Source organism: Camelus bactrianus, chromosome 12 (assembly GCF_048773025.1).
Source record: "Camelus bactrianus isolate YW-2024 breed Bactrian camel chromosome 12, ASM4877302v1, whole genome shotgun sequence".
Lineage (NCBI taxonomy): Eukaryota > Metazoa > Chordata > Mammalia > Artiodactyla > Camelidae > Camelus > Camelus bactrianus.
The window spans coordinates 49,267,129-49,293,344 of NC_133550.1; the positions used below are offsets into that span (position 1 = coordinate 49,267,129).

A 26,216-nucleotide genomic window follows, 5' to 3' on the forward strand; every position below is an offset into this window, starting at 1 on the left:
TATTAAAATAGAAAATTCTTTTTATTTTCCTTCAAAAATTTAAGCAATCTGATGACTTGACTGTGTCTTTCTTGCTCCACATTTACTCTTATGAGAGTAACAGTACTCTCTCTGACCCTGCAAAGGAGATCGATTTCCTCAGCCAGATACAGGAAAACGCCACTTCCCCAGGCTTGTGCACTGTTTTCCAGTCCTACTCAGCTAGAAAATAACTCAAGCCTGCTTGCTCAAGAGTCCCTTCAGATTTGATTACCAGGAAAAATGTGCAAGAGGATCAAAGAGGTAAAAACCTTTACACAATTCTTGGATCTGCCTGAGTTTATACTTTGCAAATGAACAATGATACACATTCAGCTAAAGAATCTACCATGTCAAGTTAACTGAATTTTAAATGAAAAAAAAAAAATGCTAAGACATTAAAAAATGTATTATTTCTTAAGATTACAATTGTGATAATGGATAAAATGTACCCAAAAGAAGAGAGAGTTTAAGGAATGCCACAGCTTCAAATTTTAAGTTGAAAGTCTATCTAAATGGTCTAACTCAGGCTACTAAAATAATTAAAGGGAACAACTAGATGAATATATTTTTCAGGTGTAATAATCAAAAAGTCAATTTAAGCAAATAACATTGTAATTTGAGAAGCCAGTTATTTTATAGCCTACAGTTCAAAAGAACCTAACATTTTCAGAATGTCTTTATACAAGTTGTCAGCAATTTTTATGAAACAAGTAAGTAAATAAGCTCTTATCTATTATGTCTCATACATCTTTCATGCACCCAGACTATTATATTAGGAGAGTTGCTCTTAAAAATAATGTTCCTGATGGACTGAAAGAGGATTACTTTGAGAACCATCAAGGACTCAGTGAGTATGGTATATTTTTGTTTAAATGCATTCTTTGATAACTGATATCATGTAGACCCTTAAGTAAGTCAAATTTATATCTGTATCTACTCTTTTAATTGGCACATTACCATAAGCTCATTAACAAAGACTCATTTTCAGTTATTATTTTTTAATGCTCAATAGTTTCATAGACGTTTACATGAAAAGATGTGCTTGGATGGGACAATTTTTTTAGCAAGTTATTTAAAAATTAGAGATTTCACATAACATTTGGATTTTTGGTTTCTCTTAAAACACTTCCTGGTCTTTAGCATTATGTAAAAATGTTGACATTTCTTTCTTAGGAGGTTTCCTTGCCAGTGTACCCATTTCTACATCATTCCCTTTCCAAAAGAAGCTGGAATCATTAAGAAGTACACAGTCAACTAAGAACCTGACAAGGGAGGGGCTCCAAGGAGCCCTCATCTCTCTGACGAGATTGGATTAACTGACTTCTAGGCTCTCTGTCAGGCAAGTTGATTTCCCTTGAATAAGTAACAAAAAGACAAAAGAGGGCTGAACTCTGGTACCCAGGCTTCCCTCAGGAAATGTGTGACTAAATAGATTTTCCTATCTAGGAAATCATGTCTAGATGATTACCTAAAACTTCCCATTTCATTCATTTCATTTAAATAACCATGCATGTGGGCATCTCAAGAATATTAGAAACTATTAGAATTTCTATAAGAAAATTGACTCAACTTGAGTTTTAGATTTTGGTCAAAGCTGCATGCAGAGTCCTAATTTCAGGAAGTGGCTTGATATTAGTGTCATTTTCAATTAAAATATTTTGGGGGGGATACAGTTTTTTAAAATCATACCTTGGATATATCTTTCTTAAACTGAAGTGCTGGAAAACCTGTAATGAGTCATGTTACCGGCAACTGGTAATGGTGCTAATTGGTCTAATCAAATACAAGGCACAGGTCTCTTACCAGTCTTCAAGTAGATTTTTCTTAGACCAAGCTTTACAATTCACAGTTTGCAAGTAATTTCTATGTAAATAATGATTTCTGGGAAATAATTCCAAAAACTTGACTCTAATTAGAAAAGTGACTCAAAAAAAAAGAAAAAAAACAAAAGAAGTCATGATGCCTGCTTCAGTACTTCTTCTATGTACCCAAAAATGCTGGGGTCTTCAATTGTAGGAGTCACCTGGAAAGAAGATTAAGAGTCAGATGAAGGCTCTTCCTTGAACCCCTTCTACTCTTCTATACAATTAAACAATTATGTGCAATCTTGTTTTCCCCATATCTTATCATACTCATCGAGAAATGTTCAAAAATAGGGAACTTTGAACTTTAAATTTTAAAATGTATCTATAGAAAAGAAATGGTTCAGTTAGCAAAACTATTGGTCCTAGGTGGTACTTTCTCTTATGGGTCTTTCAATATGCTGATTCTGTCGAAAGAATTTTCTTTTTTGCATTTGCTCATACAACTACTCTTTACTGTTCGTTACATCACTGTTTATTAGATCTTGATGATTAAAAATATGTACATCTATGCACGTGTAATGTGCGCAAAATTGAAAGAATGCATATGCTTGAATTTCCTAAAATACTTTTCACTCAAAACAAGAAATATAATGAGTATATACATCCATTGCCACCTTTAAAATATCTATAGCAGCCTCAACTTTTTGCTTTCTCACTAATAGTCACTAATGACTGCAATGAAGGGAAATTTATCTTTAATTTAATAAGATTGAGTTTCCACAAGTTTGTTTGAATTTAACTGACATGTTTACTAATAGTAATATATTTTCACAAAAGGGTTCTTAACATTAAAACACACAGTCTTAATCTGTGTTTCTCTCCAAAACCCTCATACCTACACAGAGGATGGGTATGCAATTTCCCCCTTAACATTAAAAAAAAAAGTACTATTACGTGTTTGTTAGGGATATAATTCATGCTTGAGAACTATTTTTAAGAGCTTTGTTGATGCCAAAGAAATAGGGGAAAACACTTCAGAACCGAGCATTAAATATCCTTGATAATTTACCTCATAGGGCTTGCCATTGACAAGGTCAGACAGAGCTGAGCGGGGAATTTTGCCGGATCTGGTTTTGGGTAACTGTTTGACAAACACCACCTTTCGAAAAGCAGCCACGGGTCCAATGGTCTGTCTAACGTGTTTCACAATTTCTTCTACAACTTGTTCCTCTGTTGTGTTTAAATCTAGGGAGAAAGTTCAGATGGTAAGCTCTGAATTGACCTGAATCACTCAGGGCCCAAACAGGGAGGACCAGAGATCGCTCACCTTTTTTCAACACGCAGAGTGCTAACGGGACATGACCTTTTAAAGGATCTTCCTTGCCAACAACGGCACAGTCAGCCACAGTGCCGTGGGAAAGAACAGACTGTAATGAAAAAAATTCACTTAGAATATATGTGAAAAATATATATATATATGTATGAATATATACACACAGTATATATAATTTCAATTGGGAGAAAAAGTCCATGTCAGAGAACTCAAAAACCCGTAGCTGCCTGTGTGAAAATTACTACCACCTCACCGTTCACATCATTATCACTGAGGTAAATGGCTGGGCTCCCCGTGGTGGTCACTCACTAAGGGCTGACAGTAATTAAGACCAATTGCTTAGCTTACCTGGAAAGCAAGGGAATTGTTTCTTCATCTCAATTGTTTATTAATGAAGTCAAGGAAAATAAGCAGTGGATACCACTTGGAAATCACCCACAAGGGAACTTCTGAAAACAGTGATGTGGCCTTAGTGCTGGCTACCGTAAGGATACCCTACAGAGGAACCCAAGGCAGCCCCACCAATAAATAGTGATTTTACTTCTGCCTCTGTTCCTGAGCAATGAACAGAACACACAGCTTTTCCTGAGTGACTGCCCATCCAGAGAGGATTTTCCACAACATGGAGAAGAGGCTGGACACGAAGTGAAGCCCAGATATCAGACAATCACCACAGTTGAGGAACCATTTTCATATTGTTCACCCTAAGCTCTAAATGTCTTAAAGAGCAAAGCAGCTTTCTGTCTGGAATCATAGAACCTACCGACTTGAATAACCACGTGAAATACAGAAGCTTAGAATTAAAAAAAATTCTGCTGTGATGAAACTTTTAAAAATGAATGTTAAAACGGTTCTTTTCTGAGAGATTAATATATATGTCAGTGACTCCAAACCCCTAACAGCTGGGGAAGACAGTGAGCAAACTTGTAACCAAGAACTAGCTTGACAGTCCGCATCCTTTCTTCCATTCATTCATTCAACAAACACTAAATACTTCCTATCTTCCAACCTCCTTTATTGCCCTAGGCTCCAGCGGTGAGCAAAAATAGTCTGAGTATTGCCTCATGGTGCTTACAGTCTAGTGGGGGAGGGCAATATTAATAATAATGAATATTTAACTAGAATGGATGTTTAAATACACAAGCAGTGCAGGCTCTGGGGAAATAACTTGGATTTTTAAATGAGAGATTTAGCAAAAGCAACAAACTTGGCAGCAGAAGAATATGGGTCTCAGAGAAGCCTGCCTTTAGGAAGTGACGGTGAGCACAGGCGTAAAGGCTGCATAGACACTGATTAAGCGAGGACGAGGGGCAAAGCAAAAGCCCCGTGGAGAGACTGGGCAGGTACCACTCAAGTCAAAGAGAGACCACTGTGGCTTGGAAAGCAGAGAGCAAGGGTGAGAATGGTGCAAGAGGCAATGAGGCTACAGAGGGAGAGAAGGGCTGCGCTCGGGACATCCGACTCTTACTTTAGCAGCACTGGGAAGGCAACAAAGCACTTTCAGGAAGTAAAGAGCGATGCATCATCAGAATGGATTTTTTTAAATAAACCTTACTTCTCAGAGTGGTTTTAGATTCACCAGAAAACTGAGCGGAGAACACAGAGTTCCCATACACCTCCTGCCCCCATTTACACACAGCCTGCACACCATCAAAATCCCTCACCGAGTGGGGTCATTGTTAGGACTGAAAAACCAGCACTGACATAGAATCCTCACCCTAGTCCACAGTTTACATTAGACTTTACTCTTGGTGTTGTACAAGCTTTGGGTTTTATGCCACATAGCCATGATTATTGTATTTTACAGAATAGTTCCACTGCTCAAAAAAATCCCTTGTACTCTGCCTGTTCATCCGTCACTTCCAGATAACTCCCGACAACCACTGATTTTTTTTTTTTTACTGTCTCCAAAGTTCTTTTCCAGAATGTTAACATAGTTGACATCATACAGTATGCAGCCTTTACAGATTGACTTCTTCCACTGAAGAATGGATTTTGAAAAGCATAAACTTACTTTCGTCTCAGTGTGACGATTAGAGGATTGCTGAAGCTGGGTGTCACAGTTTACGCAGGGAGACCACCTGAGAGGCTATGATAGTAGACTAAGGTATGGTAGTGGGTATAAAAAGATCCCAGTTTCTTTAGAGGTAAAATGAAAATTTGATGATAAATTAGATATGAAGCAAGAAGTCAGAAGAGTTAAAGATCCCTGTGGTTCTTGGCTTGAGTAGGTTATTGGATAGTGGTGTCATTTTCTAAGCCAGAAAATGTGATTGTGGGCTAGGCTTGGGAGGAAGGATCATGTGTTACATCTTGGAGCTATTCCATTGACGTCCCTTTTACACATCCCAGTTGAGGCACTTGGATCTGAGGAGAGTCTTACTTTGGAGATGTGTATTTGAATGTCACTGATGTACAGAAGATAGTGAAAGCTATGGACATGGATGAAATTATTTAGGGAGAAAGACAAGAGAAGGAAAGGTAAAAGCTGTAAAGAACTCCAACATCTAATGACCATATGAAAAAGGAACAGCTGACAAACTCAACCAAAAAGGCACAGCCAGAGAGGGAGGAGAAAAACAGAATTTGAAATATGCCACTAAAAATTCCAAACTTTCTAAAAAAAAACTTAAGTCATGTTGAAAATGAGCTTTCTCTTCTCTGAACTCCTAGAAGACTCGATGGACTGCTCACATGTTTGGTACAAACCAGTGTACGAACTCGCCCTGCCCCTAATGAAGCATGCAAATCAGGATTCCTCCCACAGCCTACTGTGAGCATCAGACTTGAAGTCCTCAGTGGTCAGGGCTGCCATCCACATAGTTTTTGGCTCCTACAGTGCTGAGACTAGTACATGTTCTATAAATGGTTTTGTACTATGTGTTTTAGTAACTTCACTGCTGAGGTAAATGTGCCCATGCCTTCTTTCCATTAGCTGGGTCTGACTAAAAGCTTCCGCAAAACAATTACTACACAGACCACAGGATACCACCTTCTCTCACTGCTTCAATGTGAACCCTCAAAATGTTTCCAACAGCTTTCCCATTTCTTAAGGTCTTGTTTACTTTTCAGGTCCATATGTTGAGAGCAGAGACAAATTTATTGCCAGGGATTTATTTTGGTAGCTAGTACTCAGACGCCAAGCCAGTCCATGTGAGAGAAGACCTTGTCTACAGCAGATAGGACACAGACTTGGTGGGTTCAATTCTTTAATTCTGATTTAATATTCCCTTAATTAGTAGAGAAAAACACTTGTACCTGGCTAACCAGAGTTTTAATTGTCAAAAACCCATTTATTAAAGTTCTTCCTGGTGCCACATGCCTTCTAAATTTGAGTTTTTTAAGTGCCAAGGTATCTGTTCAAATCACTGTTTAAAAAAAAAAAAAAGTATGTCCAGGTATTTTGCCCGCTAACCAGTATGACTGTACTTTTAACTGAACTGAACATCAGAACTTCTAGTTTGCCACGTTTTCACCTTGTTATTTTAATTTTGCCATGTTTCCATCCTCGGTTTTAGTGTTCTTAGAAGCGGATGGGAAAATGCTAACTGGTGTTCTATAAGGGCAGAGAGTATTTTAAAATCAGAAGAAATACATTACACAATTCTGTATAATATCCAAGTTTCCCATTTTTGGCAACTGAAGATAAATTCTTAAAAATCTGTGAGGGACAGATCATTTCCAGAATGCTGGACCATCTGTAAATGAAGTTCATCATTATAGTGGATAAAACATTATATTAATTTGTCAGCGTTAAAAAGATGCCATAAAGGAAGGGAGGCAGCCTTCTATGTTGGCTCCACAAACAACATTTGCATGCCAAATAAGGAGTCCAATAACTGAATTGTTAAAAAGGAAAGCATTAAAATATGTCTTGGCAACATATGAGGGACAGAAGCCAACCAAATGTCCTACAGGGAGAAATCAAAAGCCACATTCATACATTCCTTCCATCTGAAATCCATGAAGCATCTGTGGTTAACTGGTATTCAAGTACCCAAAGAAGTGATACAACTTAAAAGATCATTGTTTCCCCAAAAGTGAGTATATAAATGGTATGGTAACAGGCCTGGCAAATATCTGTCATTCACTGTTTCTGAAGTATTGCCATTTTTGTGTAAATTCTAATGGATTTTAATATTTTCATGGCTTTAGTGGGCTGAATTACACAGGTTTCTTAATTATCTTTTAAGTATGCAAATTTCAGAAAAATTAGTTTAAATCAAGTGCCCTCATAAGCCATAAGCTGTAAAGAAGCCACTCTGCAGTGGGAGATTGTCTCTGCACTGGGAAGAGGAGGAATGTTGTTTTATTTCCTCTGACATTGGAGTCATCTAAGGAACTGTCAGATTCCACATCTCCATCAATATTCATATCAGTGCCCAGGAAAACATTCAGCAATTTCACAAGTGTTTAAATCCAGTAGTCATTTAACATTGGGTAGAAAACAAAATTGCACGGTATCTTTGTTGAACGCACACTTTATGGAAATATATTCAATCTTGAAGAAAGCACTCCTAAAACAGCGAGCAAAATAACTAAGTTGGAAAACAGTGATGCACTGTTCAGAACAACCTTCAAAAGGGCAAACTACACAAGAACACTGCCCTAGGCTGTCAGTGCAGTATTTTAACACCAGATTTCCAAGTTCCCAAGGATACTAGTAGGATTCCTTAACAAACTAAAACTTAAGCTACTGGTGAAAGAATGAAATCAGGGAGCCCAACTTGTCCCCTGAAGGTGTCTTTGTACGAAAAGATCTGCCCGCAACAGTGAAAGAGACCTAAGCAAAAGGACCACACGGACTTCTAGTGATTTTGGCTCACAAGACTGCAACTGGCAGGCCTGGGGCACAATTTTCTTAAGAATATCCTGAACATCCACCAGAGTGTCCCAAGTGCCTAGCTAGATGCTAGGCTTTCAACGATTAACCAACTGCTCAACTAGATTTGATGGTTAATATTTACAGAAGGCTCTCACATGTGTTGGGATCTTCAAGGATATTGTCTTCTTAAATTTATAAAAGGACTTAACATTCATGCTAGGACTCCATTTTCTTATGTTGATAACCGAACATTGAGTTTCCTGCAATGGTTTTAATGTAGTAATTTTAATAGTTTCTCCTTGAATTGGTCTTATGTAAGGTAATAAATCCACAAGTCTTACTTTGGGAAAAGCTCAGATATTATCTGAAAAAGCTCAGATATTTTCACTATATATATAAACAACATTCAGTCTATTTTTATTTTCCACAAATAAGACTCTCAATGGAGTAACAATCTCAAGTCCCATTTCAAAAAGTCAAAGTGGAGCCCAGCATTCGTTATTGAGAATCCTGATAAAGCATTAACATATAAAATAAGGTCTGGGCACTTTAGTAAAAACTGGTTATGCCATCAATATAAATACGAATTACCAATTTGTTAAGCAATTTTGCTAGGAGTTGGGAACTTTTCCATATCATACTGGTAAATGCTGGCTCACAATCCCCTAACAGATTCCAATATGGAAAAGACAAACCTGGTACAAAATGAGATATGAATTTCCTTATTAGGCATAAATATACAATAAAGAGTTAATCATTTAATTCATATAAAGGGAGGCATTTACTTCAAGACAGCTTGAAGGCTGAGAGTTGCTCTCAAGAGTGTGCTGGTTCTCTAAGACCCAGAGACAAAATTCCTGATAGGTGCCATGGATTCTGGCACAATTTTTTTTTTCAACTTTGCCATTTTAACTGCCTGTCTTCTGCCTGCCTCCCTCTGCTGTTACATATGGTGAGAAGGACGTCAGTAGGAACATGTTAAAGCACAGTATATATTTGAATAGGTTGACGCTTTTCACTCTAAAAACAAAAAAGAGAACTAAGAATTTTGACTGATAATAAGAGCTGTGCACATGTAATCTCCGTATTTTGATTAGCTGAGTCTACCAGAAATGCAGGTAAATATTGGCAGTAATCTCCTACAAGCAAGAAATTAAAAGTTCATGCACCCAGAACCACCTTTTGTCAACACACCAAAATACATGAAGCATGAATTTCAATTTCAGGTTATCACAAGATTCAGTTGGTTAAAAAGATAATATTATAGTAGCAAGCAACAGTCATGTGTTTCAAAATATTTTATAAAAATTCTCTTCCCTTTTACTCAATATCATACCAACTGTCACTAAGAAAAAAAAAGCCTACGTGACAAGAAGTGTTAAGTCATTAATTTGCTGCTGAAGGTAAAGACAACCTTTAGACAAGGTGACCACTTTTAATTAGAGAAAAGGGAATTAAACTGTGATTCTGCAATTGTTTTATCCCACTGCATTATCAATCATACTACCTTAGGCATTTTCTTTCATTTATTCATTCACTGCCTGGGTTCCAGGGCAGTCCAAAGTAACTGCCAATAAGTGCGGGCAGGAAAAGCCCCAAGAAAGGCCTGCTGTGTCTACCCAGAGGTCCAGGAGAAGGAGCAGAGCAGCTGGGAGGCAGCATCACTTTGATGTCATCCTCCCCACTCCGGATGAAACCAACAGAGCAGCAGTGCCCCTCTTTCCCTTGGAGCTGTAGCAACCTCGTGATTCTCCCCGCCTTACACCAGGTAAATGCCAGCTAAAGAGCTGAGTTCTTTACCTTCCCCCCAATCACGGTGTGGCCTCCTGGGGGTGGAGCCCTGGGTTCTCCCAACTCTACACCAAGAGAGCTTGGAAAGAGACAGTGTCACCTGCCCTCCCTACCAGCAGCCATCTAGTCCTTGAGAGTGGTTCCCTGTTGACTTGCCCTGCCCTGTACTAGCAAGTGTTAGCAAGGAGACAGAGTCCCCTCCCTTCCCCAGGAACACTGTGCAGGTCAACCTGGAAGGACTGACCCCTGGAGGGGTACCAGGAGACTAAAGCCCTGACTTCCCACTGAGAAGAGCAGTAACAGGGAGACTTGGGGATCAAAAAGTGAAGAGTAGATCTCAGAGAGGAAGGAGCTGGAGAAGAGGATAATTTAAATCTGTGTATGAAGTCCTGAGCCACCTGGAAGTTGTGCATGCATGAATCCAACCAGAATCAACACAACAAAGATTTTTCGCACTTAACTGGAGTTTCAGACTGGCCTCTGGGAGAAACACAAGCGAGATAGACCAGAATAGCACCGTAAGGATTTTGAAAACACAGTTAACATTGGAACCACAGTCCACAGAAAGTGGGTGAGGACATGTAGTCCGGTCTTAAGTAGGTTGGCCACTTGCTAAAATAAACAACCACATGAACATAAATCCAGATAATTTAAAAAGGATCCAGAATCTCATAATGTAACAGTCAAAATATCCAGGATAAAATGTAAACTTACTGGACACAAAAAGGAAAAACAAAACCTAAACAACTCTTAAGAAAAAAGATAATCAACAGATGCTAAGCCCAAATGATCCAAATGTTAGAATTATCAGACAAATATTTTAATGTAGCGATTACATCTGTAGGGGAATAAAACTTTTCTAGATTTCTTATTGCTCCTGTAAAAATCCCTATTCTCCTGAGACTCTTCAAATGCCATAAGAATTTGATCTATAGCTATTTGCTTAGTTAATTGCTCTGATATGACAGGATAATAAAATTTTCTAATTTCTCTGGCAGGGTCAAATGATTACAGCCTAGACTAGATAGATCCCTAGGTGAAACTCAGAAGGTGCTGGAGAGACTGGCTCACTACCTTCCTAGGTATTTACATAAAAAGATAAAGCCTTAGAACTAGGAAGCATTACTAGGTTGTAAGAGTTGAGACATACATCAAAGAGATGTTATATACACACCAGAGTTGGAATTTGGCTGCAGGCCATTATGTTTCCGAGGAGACCTCTTTAGGAGGGGTGAAAGAGAGCTGTCTCCTTCCTCTTTATAAGCAGAGAAAAATAATTTTCCTTGTCTCTCATCTATGATGTGTCTGGCTACTTACGTAGGGAATTTCCCATCTGCTCTCTGTGCATCACCGAGGGATAAGACCTGGGCTAAGAGAGCAATGGCACACTTGTTACTAAGATACATGTCTTTGACCCAGAACTCCTCAACTGCACACTCAGGAAAATTAACAAAGTTAATACTAAAAACCCCACAGTAACTGTGATCCAAAAAGTACGGGCAAGCACTCTTGGAATGAATGAAGAAGATAAATTACACAAACACTGTTTAAGAAAACCTAGAATGGCTGTATGATTACCACACAAGGCCAACTTCAGATCAAGAAAAATTACCATAGATTTTTTTAAAAAGTCAATATACTAAAACAATAATACACTGCAAAAAAATGAGGTTTACTCCAAGCAGTGCAAGCCTGGGCCAACAGCTGAAAATCAATTAATATGATTTACCATATTAACAAGCTTAAAAAGAAAACCCACATGGTCACATCAATAGAGGCAAAAAAAAGTATCTGACAAAATTTCACATTCATTCAAGATAAAAAATTTTTTAAAACTCAGTAAATGAGGACTAGAAGGGAACTTCCTCATTTAGTATCATCTGCAGAAACAACAATAGGTAACATCATTCTTAATGGTAAGATATTGACTACGTTTCCCTTAGATCAGAAACAAGAGAAGGGTGCCTGCTTTTGTCACTTTCAATCATACTGGAAGTTTTAGCCAATTTAGTAAGATAAGAAAGATAAATAAAAGACAGATTAAAAAGAAAGCAATAAAATTATCTCTATCCACAGACAACATGACTGTCTACATAGGAAATCCCAAAGAATCTACACACACACCCCTCAACTCCTAAGTCAATTTAATAAGATCAGAGGGTACTTATCAGTTCATAAAAATCAACAGTATTTCTATTCACTAGCAATAAAAATTTGAAAACCAAACCAAAATTTTAAAAAAATTCTACTTACAATAGCTAAAAAAATTAAATACTTACGTATAAATCTAACAAAATATGTTCAGAATCTGTATACGCAAAAGTATAAAATGTCAGTGAAACATACCAGAAAAACCTAAATAAATGGAGAAACATACAAAGTTCAGGGACTGGACAGTTCAGTATAGTTCAGATATCAATTTTTCTCAAATCAATCTATAGATTTAATAAAATCCCAATCAAAACACATGAAGGATTTATTTTATCTAAATAAAAGTTCATTCTAAGATATATACAGAGAAGTAAAGAAACCAGAACATCTACAACACTGTTACATGTGCTGCTGAAGCGAGCACATCTACAACAATTTTGAAAAAGTGGAACAATTTCGAAAAACACTATTTAACTTTAAGACATTGTATAAAGTTACAGTTCAGGGCAGAATAGTATTGGTGAAAAGATAAACACACAGATCAATGAAACAGAAGAGATACTCTAGAAATAGACCCACTCAAATATTATCAGCTAATTTTTGAGGAAGTTGCAAAGGCAATTCAATGGAGAAAGGCCAACCTTTGTAACAAATGACACTTGGAAGAACTGGCATCCATATTAAAAAAATCCTCAACCTACATCGTGCACCACATGCAAAAAAAAAAAAAAACACCTCAAAATATAAATGTAAACTGATACGAAATACAAAACAATAAAACTAAATGTAAAACTATAAAACTCTTAGGTGAAAACAAAGGAGAAAATATTTATGACCTTGTATTAAGAACAAATTCTTAAACACCAAAATCATGATCTATAAGAAAAAAAAAATGTGAATTAAACTTCATCAATGTGAAACACACTAACACACTTTTGATTTGTAAGAAACACTTTCAAGAGAATGAGAAAACCAGTCACAGACTGGAAGGAAATACATATTTGCAAATTGCATATCAGACAAAGGCCTTGTATCCAGAATATCTAAAGAACTTTCAAAACTGAATAATAAAAAAATAGCAGATTTTAACAGATATTTCACTAAAGGAGATAATATGGATAGTAAATAAACATGAGAAAAGGTGTCCAACATCATTAGTCATTACAGACTAGCAAATTAAAAGCACAACGAGATAGCATTACACACCTATTAGAGTGATTTAAATAAAAATAATGACAATTCCAAGTGCTGATGAAGATGAGAAGAAACAGGACTCCTCAAACATTGCTGGTGGGAATGAAAAATGGCATGGCTACTAGAAAACAGCCTGGCAACTTCTATAAGCCTAAGCATGTGCTTACCATATAACCCAGCAAACTCACTACAGGTTTTTATCCTAGAGACATGAAAACTAATTTTTGCATAAAAACCTGTACTTGAATGTGTATAACAGCATTATTTATAATTGCCTCTAACTAGAAGCAAGCCAAATATCCTTTAATGGGTGAAGGAAACATAAACTGGTTACTACGTCTACACAATGGAATATTGCACAGCAACATAACAGGACAAATTATTGATATACACAACTTGAATGGATCTCAGACACGTTTTCCTAAATGAAATATCCTAGTCTCAAAGGTTACATACCGTATCATTCCATTTATATGCCATTGCAGAGCAGGCAAAAATATGAGAAAGGAAAAAAATTAGTAGCTACCAGGGGTTAGGGATGAGGGGAGGGTCCAAATACAAAGGTGACATTATGAGGAAATTCTTTGGCAGTGTTGAAATTTTTCTGTACCCTGTCTGTTGGTGATGATTACAAGAATCTATACTACAAGTAAAAAACTCAAAGTATTATACAACAACAACAAAAAAGTGAATTTTACTCTATTTAAAGGCAAACAGTTGGAAACATTTTTTAAAAACTCTTCTGGGAAATTTGTGTAATTTACACTGGAAGAAAATTCTCCGGATTTAAGAGTACAATAAAATGTTCAATCTCACACCACTTTACATGCAAACCTAGTTATCAAGGAGGAGCAAATCAAGAAGCTAGAAGCAATCAAGTAGCAAGTATCAGGAAACAAACGTATGTAAACTCTCCCATAAATAACAAATTAAAGGTAAGTGCCTAACATTCCTCACCATCACCCAGGCAGGAATCGGGGGACTGTGGGGAGTATGAAAATCCACATGGGAGAAAAGTGAGGTGAGAGAGACCAGCATAACCACTGTAGCCCAAGCTGCAGATGAAGGGCCTGGCAATTTTCTAGGTGCAGTGACTTAACCTCATTATTACTGACTTCAGCTCAGCTCTGTGCCTAAACACAGAGAAGAAACTGGAAGAAAAGACCAGTATTTATCAATACCTCTTCGATGGAACCTGCAGAAATCCTGTGACCTGCAACGTTTATCACGTCGTCAACCCGAGACATGACATACACATAGCCTTCTTCATCCATGTAACCAGCATCCATGGTGTCATAGTATCCCTGAAAACAAGAAGAAATAATGTCGGGTTTGCATGTAGCATTAGGTAATGCAATCATTTTAAGCTTGGTAAAATATAAAATGTGATAGAAAGGGGTTTACTGTATGCATTTGACTTTTTTTTCATAACTAGCCTATGAAATTAAATTGCTTTTGATTTTGAAAGCTTACTAGAATCTCTTCACTCCTCCAACAACCAGGAATAAATTAAAGTGTTCTTATATATGTTCAAGCTAAGTGTTTGAACCTAGAGTTATAAAGTTTATGAACCCAATTTCTTTTTTTAATGGAGAAGTAATAGCTCAATATTTCCAATATACTTTGGTATTGCAAAGCAATTCTTTGCTAGATTTCTTCTTTAATTGTCTTAATTTTTTAAAGCTTTAAAGCTCTCTGTGGATAATTACAAAAGAGACCACTAGTTTGCTCATTTGGATTGGACTCGAGCTTCAGTGAAATATAGTTAGATAGTAAGTATAAAATATAACTTTTAATCAACTCAGAGAAGCAGCACGTCTTCACTGATTCAGAAGTCACACTTTAATGAAGAATCAAGAACGAGGAGTAAAAAGAAATATTATTTCCCCAAATGCTTCAGAGTCATGTTAATACCTATGTTATAAGCATGGGCTTCAGGACAAATCCAAGTGAGTCACTATTTGTGTTTCTTAATCTTTCTGAGACTCAGTATGCTCATCTATTAAAGGGGGTGATGAACCTCGCAATAAGGCTGTGAGAAGCATTCATGGCATGGGGCGTATAAGGAGGGCAGACCCTGGCCCAACACGAGCCCTCAATAATCGGCAGCTCTTCCTGCAATTACTGTCAGAGAGACAATCTCGATATGGTGTGGATACTGGAGCCAGACTATATGGGGTCCAAATGTCAGCTCTGTTATTTCTAAGCTGTGGGCAAGTTACTCAACCCTTCCGTGTTGTTAATAAGCCCTTAGATGAGAGGGCTGAGGTCAGGGTGACAAGACAGAGTTTAGATTCACTACATGAATCAGAGTAATGGGGAAATGGCCAAAAAGAACACAGGAAGACACTTCCTGTTATCCAGGGCACTGGAGGTTGGGTGATGAGAACACTCTCTCTATATTGTACCTGTATTTTAAAATGGAATTTTAAAATAAAAAGAGCTCAGCAAATGCTCAGGAAAGAACATCAAAAATAGGCAAAAGGATAAAAGAAATACAGTTCTGGCAACCCAAATTTTGCTCACATAAACAGGAGTAGAGGAGGTAAAGAGGTTCTCATGACAGCATCCAGTTTTGACCAGGTGTTCTCAGTCTGTGCGGAGGAATCCAATGCAGGAAAGCATACAGAAAGCCCCCAAAGTTTTAACTTAGTGAAAACTTTCCTGATATGAACAGCTGTTAAATTTCACGAGAAGCTGCTAAGAGAAACTGAGAACTTTCAGTGTCCAGAGACGGATAAATAAATACAAAAATGACTAATTTGGACATCTGAGGTTTGGGCATTCTCGTCCCTGAGATCATGAAACTGGTCCAGATAATCTTTAAAAAGTTGCTTTGTGCTCTAGAATTCTAAGAGCGAGTTATCGAATTTAATAGGCAAGAACTACAAAGAAGTGCATAAGATGGTAAAAGCAAAAAGTATAATTAAGTTCTTACAGGAAATTTTTCAAAGTATAAATGCTTGAATGCTTCCTGATTCTTCCAGAGTCCTGAAAACGCACCAGGTGGTAATGGCAACCTTATACGAAAACAAAGCAGTGAGAATTATGATGAAAGTAGTAATAAAGACAGATTGATTAGAAAAGATAATTTTCCACTGTGATGAATAATTACAATTCAAATCCCACACTGAATTGTAACCCTTAAATCTGCTGGACGGATGGTGTCTAACTGAGGCTGAAGTGGTTGCCCACTTCATGACATACATAGCAAAGTCACGGAGGGATGACTGTAGTTTCTGGGAAGGGCACTAAAGGCTCACACACTTGGCATTTAAATCGTTATTAGCAGCAATCATTGTTTCAGTAAGAAGCATAACATCTGCAAAAAGGAACCAAAAATGCATCATCAGATTACTTTTTAAGAGAAATAGGCTTCTACCATAGGCAAATAAACTTTTTTTTTTTTAAGTATTAAGGTAACACCTTTGCCAGTCTCTGTGTGTAATAAAATGTACCAATTAAACATCCCATGAACAATCTTATCTTCACAATCAATGTGCCTCTCCACTCTGGGAATTCCTTCCCATTGTCCCCTCTTCTGTTCTTTTCATGACCATCCATGTGATTTCTCACCCCGATGAACACGTGAAGATATGTGAGCACATACAACAGAAGTGGTGTACATCCCTTCTTCCCCCTCAACTTCCTCTTAGGTTTCCTTCTTGCCTCCAGAGTATGAAACAAGTGTTATACACATGACAAGGGCTTAGCTTTTATCTGTGTATTTATCTGTATATAAATAAATGAATAAATTCTCACATCAGCTCCTTGTACGAAGTATCACCTAACAAAAATAACCACTCAGTGCATTTTCTGGACATAGAACTCTTTTAGATGTTTTGTAGTTTGGAAATTTAGATACTGTACAACTTAAGGATTTTCAAAACCCTACCCTCCTGTAGTCACAAATAATACCAAGTGAAGTGGTGACTCCACAGCACTGATGCTGAGAAAACTGAAAATGAAATAGACGTGGTCACTGCCAACGTGAGGCCACAACACACACCCTCCACGTAAATATTAGACCTTTGAGGCACTGAGTTGTATTCTCACATTCCGTCAGGTAGAAAATGCTATTAGAAGTGGGGTCAGCTGTGATCACCTATTTCCACCATGTCTAGCCTGCCCATGCAATATTTTACTTTGTAATAAAATATTTTGTAATATTTCTCTTTTGGTCATATTTTAAGATGAAGGAAAAGGCTACATCAGCATTTGTGGACCTCATGTTATTACATAAAATGCATGCAAAAGCATTTTCTAATCTGGAAAAAAAAAAACTACAGAGATGCCGCTATGTTGTTGCTGTTGATGGTGTTACTCCTCCTGTTCAGCACTAAACCTACATAAAGGCAGCAAGCAGACGCAGATAACCCTTTCAGGTCCTTTTAACCAATTTTTCTGTTAATCTTTCAAAATAACCATGTATATGATTTCACTTTATCAGTTTGTTTTAATTGTTAACATTTTTAAAACGTGTAAAAATCATCACTAAATACTGAACTACAATATGAATATTACAGCCACTAAAAATCACCTATTTAGCAGCACTGTCAGGATGCTGAGGATAAACAGATGGAGAGGACACTCAGAAGAGATGACAAATCAAAAGCCAACATGGGCCAGAAGAGATAACGTTAATGAGTGAAGCCAACTATTCCTGAAATATACCATTAGAACAATACGCTTGACAGATCCAAATCCTTAAACCCATACCATCGCCCATACGAAGAGCTCAGCATCTAGAAGGGCACATTGTTAAAGAAGTGGCTCTTGCATTTTACAGACCGCAAATCCAAGGTGTTGGTTCATCAGTGTCCACACACTGCCTCCTCACAGTGAAGAGAGACTGCTGAGTGTTTCCAGCAATAATCCAAATGAGTTAGCCCTTAGTGTGTGGAATGTGAGTTGAGTTTCCTGGTGGCCTAGAATGTACCTAACTCACTGTGTGCACATGGGCCCAAGAGCCCAGCATTTTCCAGTAGGAGTGTTACTGGAGAGAAAGGGTACATCTCTCACTTCTCAGAAGCTGGTTAAGTTTGCAATCTCTATTCTTAAAAGAAGATGCCCTGATAACTTTATTTCCTAAAAAAAATAGTACTAGCAATTAGTACTATATACATATAGTAGCAACATAGAAACATATAGATTCCATTCTTATAATTTACTAACGTCTAGAGGACTACAAATACAGGTAGCCATCCTCCAGGGGAAAAATGAAACAGCTTTAAGAACACCAGCTTTCTCAGCTGTTGCACGAAACTTTAAATATCTGTGTAAATTTTCTGAAGAACAGGGGAAGTATGCATTTGTATGTCATCTTTCATCCCTGTGAGAAAGGCCTGTGTAGGTTTGGACCTATCTCTGCATAGACCTTGGGAGTTAAGAATAACATAGCAGCAAGTATATGATCCAGGGAGAGAGTGCAGATTAGGAAGGAGAAATTCAAGGCCAATTGCCAATACTAAAGAGGGGCCAACTAATCATTAGCATAAAATAAGAAAATGCTATCTGTTCGTCACTAATAAAGTCTGGTATCTTTAAAAATGCAGGTGTTAATCTAAATATTGAAAAGATAGGAAGAAGCAACTTTGGAAAGAACCCTGGAAGATGCCATGTAATGGTCCTAAAGAAAAGCAGAAAGGAGGGGCTCCAGAATGGAAAGTATTTGTGATTGTATACATATATGGAGTGAAACATGTGAGAAGGGAAGCAACAAATCTCCAGAGAGGAGTTGGGTGTGTATGAGCTAGAGCAGAACCATTTCTACAGCGTTCCAAATGACCACCTCTCTGGCTGCTATCCTAATGATTATTCTATATTAAATGAAGGTTTTACTTCTGGAGTAGTGAAGGCACTGGGGCTCTTTTTCTGAAGTCATAGGGAAAAAAACACTTTTTTTCTATAGTTATAATAATATAAAAAATCATTGGACCGGCAGAAGGGAGGAAATTTTGTTGAAATACCAAGTAGTGTGCTGGTTAATGTCCATCCTCATCCTTCAAATACAAGATCAAATGTTACCACCCTGTGATACTGCTCCAACTCTTACCAGAGTGAAAGGGGAGTCTTATTACCACCCACCCAGCTGTGAATGAGTTCTTCCTAGAAAGTATCCTTTCCAAAGAGAACATTCTTAAGAGGGAAGAAGGAAAACAGAGGCAGCAGTGATTCCTCTGTGCATGTGTGTGTGTGGAAGGGAAGGCATCACAGTGCTGAGAAGTCCTTAGACAGCTAATGAAGGAAGAGAACATCCATCACCGTGGAAGGTAAACATTCCTTCCATGTGACATACAGAATTCCCAGGTAAAGGATGGCCTACATTCACTGCTCCCGCAGGAATCCCCATGGTAAAAGAAATAACCTGAAGACATTTAATTCCTGCTCCCTACAGAATTCTGGAGTTAGATCCCGACTTTGCACTTGCAGTATTTCCTATGAGGTCTTTGGGCTTCGCTTGAGATCTTCCTAGGAAGATATACTTTGCATCTCCCCAGAAGAGGCTGATTAGCCATAATTTCTTTCTCAGTGGGCAGACACAAGACAGGGTAAGAAATGTGAGTTCTAGCTGTGTAACTTCTAATGATGTTTAGATTCCCATGTCGAAAATGAGATAATAGCTGTCCTACCGCCTAGTTCACTGTGTTGCTGTAAAGCTAATAAAAGACCCTACTAAAATCTGTAGAGGAGATTTAGAAAGGAACGGGATTACAGTTACCTGCCATCCTTGGTTATTCAAAGGATAAAGTGGTGAAGGAAAGCTGTCCTGATCCTCCCCCAAGACTGCAGCGCAGTGAGTGACCGAATCACTCCTGCAAAATTGTAAAGATGTGAACAAACATCATTAAGGACCAAGTGCTCAATATCTGGAGGCTGAGAAACCGGCAGGCTCCAGGGTGAAAGCCACGCAGACAGGACCACCCTCCAGCTCCCTCAGACCCCATCACTGCCTGCAGGGACAGGCCAGCAGGACACAGCAGGAAGCAGACAAGCTGCACTTCCAACAGCAACAAGCGTGCCTGGTCACAGAATAATGTGTGCCCACGAGCCAGGAAGAGCCAGAGACCTATGGCTTTAATAACAGTGAGCACTGGAGGACTGAGAAAGGCAATTGCAGTTAAAATTTTCTCTCATGCCCTGCACAGTGTTGCCTGGAAATTACTGACTCATAGTTTTATTTCTGCTCTTGGGATCTCTGCATGCAATTACATGAGCACCGTCTAAAATTCATGAACATTTTGTATTCATAGCAATTCAGATATCAAAACTTTCCTGCTAAATTAACTGCCCGCAGTAAGTTCCAAAATCAAAAGACTTTGCTGCCTCCATGCAGTTTGGTAGTTTTCTCATCTAGAAAGATAAATCCTTTGGAGGCAAGAAACCTATGAGGACTGCAGGGTCCATGTGTATTACACCCTAGGGTCCACAGTGGTTTAGGAATCACTAAAATGTCTACCCTCTAATTAAGGGATCCCCTGAAGAACAAAGCAGGAATTCCTAGAAAGCTTAACAAAAGAGTTTTAAAGAAAACCCCAGAGTGGATCAAGAGTTTTGTTTTGTTTTGTTTTTTTCAAAATTACCACTTACCACTATTTCTGATTTGGGGATGAGTAACTGTAACGTGATAAAATGAATCGTTACATTTAGTACATTGTAAAGCTTGGAAATATGATTACAGCTTGAGATTTTAAAGAAACTGCCAGAGACAGATAATTCCCAATGTCATTTACACTATTCCTAATGGATTTTATAGTGAAACAAGAAGCTCTAGCTGTATTTACAGAAAGCAAACAAATCTGGGATTAAAACAATGAGACATAATTTTTTTTTTACTGACTTATTTTAACGTAATTTGAGCCCCAAACATTTCAAATATTCCAAGCAGATTTTTCCCCCTTATTCTTTCTAATCACTACAAGTACAATTAGTGAACGTAAATAGCATTAGGGAATATTGTTCTTTCAAAGAACAGTCCACTTAATTATTATACAAGTAATAAGGAAAAGTGTGGGCATGAATAATTGAGAAGAATGGACATCTATCTCTTTGTCTGCTGGTGTCTCCCAGGGGTAGCTTTTGATGCCAGCTTACTTTTAAGCCCCTCATGGACAGAGTCATTCTTATTATTGGTGGTTTTACCTCATATCCATGCAAAAATAGTAAAATATGGCAATACACCACGTAAACTTGAACTTTTTCTGAAAAAGGTTATACTTTTGCTTTTGAAAACATATGGAAAGAAACTACACCCATAGTTTACCATTAGTTATTATTTCTCAACAATCATTGTACAGATTCAGGAATCAAACTTGAACATTATTTGCAGATAAAATGAAAAAACTATGAAGGCTAAATGGACAATGGAGTTGTTATGATATTCCATTAAATATATGTTCATTCAATTAAATATATGTTCATTTTGATTATACATTTCTCAAATTTAGGGGTCATTACAATTCTTAAAGGTCAGACTCTCGATATTTTGTGAACCCTGGACACTGTATATAATTCCTAATCAAACACCTTTTACAGGTCACCAAGTGGTTCTAGGGCCCCAGGTAGTTGGTTTCTGGAAAGGATGCTGCTTTTCAGACCACAGACCTTCTTTAGAATATGTTCTACATGGAAAAAAATGATTCTCTACTCAAATTACACACTGTTTTTTTTTTCTAAGCCACAGTAATTTTTATTGTCAAGGGTGTGCTTTTTTCCTTTCCTTTAACTCAATTAAACACATATGTCTTATGTGCTCTTAAAAAGCATCCATCAGCCATTTTCCATATGAATGACGTGTCCCCTTCAAGGCACACAAAATCGCTACAGACTAGTACAAACAAGTCTTCTTGATAGATATTAAATACGAAAGCATCCTCTGCGTACTTCAAGCAGCTATTGGGATGCATGAATAATTTTCAGGTCAACCAGTCAGAGTAGAATGGCTATTGGAGATGAGGGTTTCAAAAGGAAATCCTGGCTCTCACAGATAAAAATGAGTTCTGAAATAAGGATTAAAGACTGTTCTCTTTAAAAAAAAAAAAAAAAAAAAAGAGAGAGAGAGAGAGATCTTGGTGGTAACTTTTTTTAAAAAATTATTTCTAATCCGTACCTTTTGAATACAATGATACCTAGTTTCAAATACCTAGTTTCACTATTAACTTAAGGGAGGAATCAAAGTCCACTGCATATCATAATATATTGGATCGTCAAATAATTTATAATGAAATTTCAGAGTCCTGGATCTGTACCATAAAATTCCCTGTTTAGGAACAGAGAGAGAAGAAAATCATTCTGAATTGGTGACAATCTAAACCACAAAATGCTTTAAGGCAATAGTTGTGTTATTTTCAAGTACTTGAAGTAACAATAATGGCTATGAGGAAAAAATTACAGTTTATGTGCTTTATTATTTTTGAATGGATGTGGGGCGATGCCACCAATAATGTGAGTGGCAGGATGCATGAGGGGTTTAAAACCGTACTGGCATCAAATGCCACCTCTGGGATCTTGCAAACATTGCTTTATGAAATAAACGACTCATTTAGAGTTAGGGGTTATATAAAAATGTAAGCCCCGAGCGTGCTTTTAACAGCTCTTACAAACCATGTGCTTCCCTGAACATCCACCCACAATCTTGCTCAGTTTAATGAATGCTTCAACAAACACTCCCTTTGTCCCCAATACCTTTCCCCCAACAGGGGAAAGATTTCAACCAGCTCTATGTTAATATGGATTCCGAGTCAGAAAAATATAAATTCAAATGACATATTCAGTATTAATCTTTTTCATTTGCCAACAATATGTCTTAAAATTTAAATTAAAAAGACATTATGAAGGGATTACACGTTTACTGAGAACAATAAGAATCTGAGAAGTGCATCTCCTCTATTAGATTTTTGTAAGGTTAAATAATTCTACCTGAAAAAAACATACTCTTTCTAAAATTACTGTTTTTCATTTAATTTTCACAGAAATGACAATGTTTTATCAACCTGAGAAAAATTTTATACCAATATGAGAATGATAAGTAATAAGAATTCTTTTGAATTAATAGGAAAATAAAACTTTTTTAAAACCACATGCAATGTTCTTTATTCATAATAGCTCATTCTGGCAAATTCTACTATCTTAAAACATATTGGTAAAGATGCCAATATTATGCTAACCAGAGGCACTAAAACACCCTATATCAATCATTAAAATAATGTCACATCCTGTGTGTCTCCAATGTACTCAACTTCCATTTCAGCTTCCACTAGCTTAACAGTTTTAAAGTATTGATTTAATCAAGGTAAACCGGAATATTTTTTACTTCAAATTTTAGCCCTTTATCTACCAAATGAACAATGATGAAAACTGTTAGCAAGGAACTGTGGTCCTTGATGAGTTAGGGGTTATATATTATGCTACTATGTGACCCAGTAATTACACTTTTAGAAATTTCTACAATTGTAATTATCAGAAGAAAAGACAACACAAAAAGGATATTCAATAGAGCATTATTTATAATCATAAATAAAAAAGACTAAGAGGCCTAAAAAGAGGTTGATAAATATTTTCAACACAGTAAAATTTGAAATGCTTATGAGACAGAGCTAAGGAGAAAAAGGAATACATGAGAGTAAGCCAGATTTTTTCAACAACCTAAAATGCTTGTCAAAATGTAAAGTTATATAGATTACAAAGTTAACAGTATTGCCGACGGGTAGGAGTACAGAAACTTTACTTACTTCTTTACATTTTTGGTACTGAAGTTACCTTCATCATGAATGCATTGCTCCTATGATCAGAAACCTTTTTAAAGATGCAAGACTTCTCTTTAAAAACTTGTACCTTAATTGGTTCCATTTTATGGGATTTCCATGTTTAAATTACAAGAGTTGACACTGAATATTCTCAAACAACACACAAGCCTCTTCTGCAGCCTCCTCACTAGCAATATCATTGCAACCACTCATTTTTCTTTATGTTATATACCAATTCTTGCTCTTGTAAATAGCAGCATTGCAAATTTTGCTTACTTTACCACAATATTTCCTAAACACCGAGCCTTCAGCTTTTGCATGTTGTCATCCAAAATCATAACTGCAAAGTAAAATATAAATAAATAAATAGATAAATAATTGAATAAAAATAAACAACCTTAAGGCTTAAACGTTGCCATATTTTCCATATTCAATCCCCCAAAATTCTAGCTTAAAAAAGTCATCCTTTAATTCCTGTGAGACCATGCACATATATAAACAAGCTAAAATGTATCACAGAAAATATAAGGACTACATACTTTTGACTTCTAATAAGATAAAGAATTTTCCTTCAGAACCTCCTTTCAATAAAAACAGTATTTCAGACATGCTGGTAATTTTAAAATCTATGTTTATATCTATTCAAATATATCTTTCCATTCTGTCAAAAATATAAAAATATATGTTCAGCCTGCCAAAAATTAAAGAAAACAAAGTTTTAAAATACACCAAAAGTTTTTTCAAGCAATACAAATAAAGAATTTAAAAGTCTGCAAAACCCTTTTTTTTTTTTTCTGATTTAAGGCTTAATATCCACTTATGACCCTTAAAGGTCAATTTAACCTTCCCAAATATTATTCCAATGTTTTCTGTGCTATACTGTCAAAATCCTCAAAGATGTTAGGAGACCAAGGCTTGTATCCGCATGCAGTACCCTTAAGTACAAACCAGAAATGAGACTATATCATCATGTTTTAAGCTTTAATAGATCCTTTATGTGACTTCATCTGTCCCAGTTTTTCTACTGAAAGAAGTTCTGAGAAAGAAGAGTATTATTCCCAGAAAAAATTAATTGTTCCCATCTTTGTGTTCCCAGAGCAATTTGTTTTAAAATTCTATTCTGACAATTATGAACGCTGTAGATATCTGTCTCTCAGTAGGCTGTGAGTTCGTTGAGGGTGGAGGTCATGATAATTCGTCTTTGTTTCCCCAAAGCCCAGTACAGTGGCCAATTTACCATGCGCCCCTGAACACGTTCTGGTTCTGTTACCCTCCGATTTCCCCATCTAGAAAGTGGAAATAATTCCCTCCTCACAGTGTTGTACAGTAATTACTTGAAAAAAAATACAGTGACGACCTTGAACAAGGTACTCTATGAATGTGAAATTAACTGTTATATTACGTTGAGTGTTTTTCACACCAAAGCGGTTTTCTTTCCTTTCCCCAAAGAATACTGCTTTTTATTATAATATTAAATGTTACATTATACTTTTGAATCTCTGACTAGCCACAAAATAAAAATCATGAGTCATAAAGTCATTATTTCCTTTGTCATAAATACTTTAGTGCTAGTGTTTAAGCTGTGCTGTCTGTAAACCAATGGCTTTCAGACAATGAGAAACTTCTGTACTGAAATTCCATGAAGCATTAAAGCTTTAACTCTTTCTTACAACTGGATATAAAAATGATCCTGAAACACTGAAAGGGAAATGTATTTAACATCTCCCACAGTCATCAGCCCCTAAAAATGGCTCAACACTAAAGTAATTTTTCTGATCAAAGAAGTGGAGATGACCGAACTGCTCAGGAGGATTTCACTAAAGCTGGATTCAACTCCCCATGCCTGGTGAAGTCACTGACTTCACAGAATGTCTATTTTTGCTCTTAAAAAAAGATCTTAAGTGGCTTTTTATAAATGTATCTGCTAGGCTAAACCAAATGATCCTTAACCAGTCATTGTCCTAGAAGGAAAATATAATATTTTTCTGTTAGAGAAGCAAGTGACAAATCACTAAATTTGATAATTTACATGCAAATAGGAACTGCATGCAGGAATCATATCCCGTTTCCCAAAGCTGAGCTGAAGCTAAATTGTGTGACCTTATGCAAATAACATAACTTCTGTGCCTCATTTTCCTCGTCTGTAAAATGAATGTGTAAATCTAAATCAGGTCAGTCCCTCTGGCTTCTCTGAAATATTCATAACACTACTAGGTAAGACTTAGTCCAGTCCTGCTAGCAGGCGCTTGTGCTAATGCTTCATTGTGTTTCATCACAACACAGCAACCCTATGAAGGGCATAAAGATTATCATTCCCATTAAGAACTAAGGAAACAACGTTTGACTTGTAT

General features: G+C 36.9%; 1 protein-coding gene across 1 annotated transcript in view; it reads right to left on the bottom strand.

The window, feature by feature from the left end:
• Window positions 1-1,002: 1,002 nt before the first annotated feature.
• Window positions 1,003-26,216, bottom strand: part of ACSS3 (acyl-CoA synthetase short chain family member 3) — a 133,669-nt gene continuing 108,455 nt past the window's right edge. The window contains exons 11-16 of the mRNA XM_010958811.3: window positions 24,142-24,205; window positions 16,059-16,140; window positions 14,302-14,424; window positions 3,154-3,253; window positions 2,896-3,071; window positions 1,003-2,044 (exon numbers count right to left, since the gene is read on the bottom strand). Coding sequence (XP_010957113.2) covers window positions 1,976-2,044; window positions 2,896-3,071; window positions 3,154-3,253; window positions 14,302-14,424; window positions 16,059-16,140; window positions 24,142-24,205 — 614 coding nt within the window. The 3' untranslated portion in view covers window positions 1,003-1,975. The remainder of the gene's footprint in view (window positions 2,045-2,895; window positions 3,072-3,153; window positions 3,254-14,301; window positions 14,425-16,058; window positions 16,141-24,141; window positions 24,206-26,216) is intronic.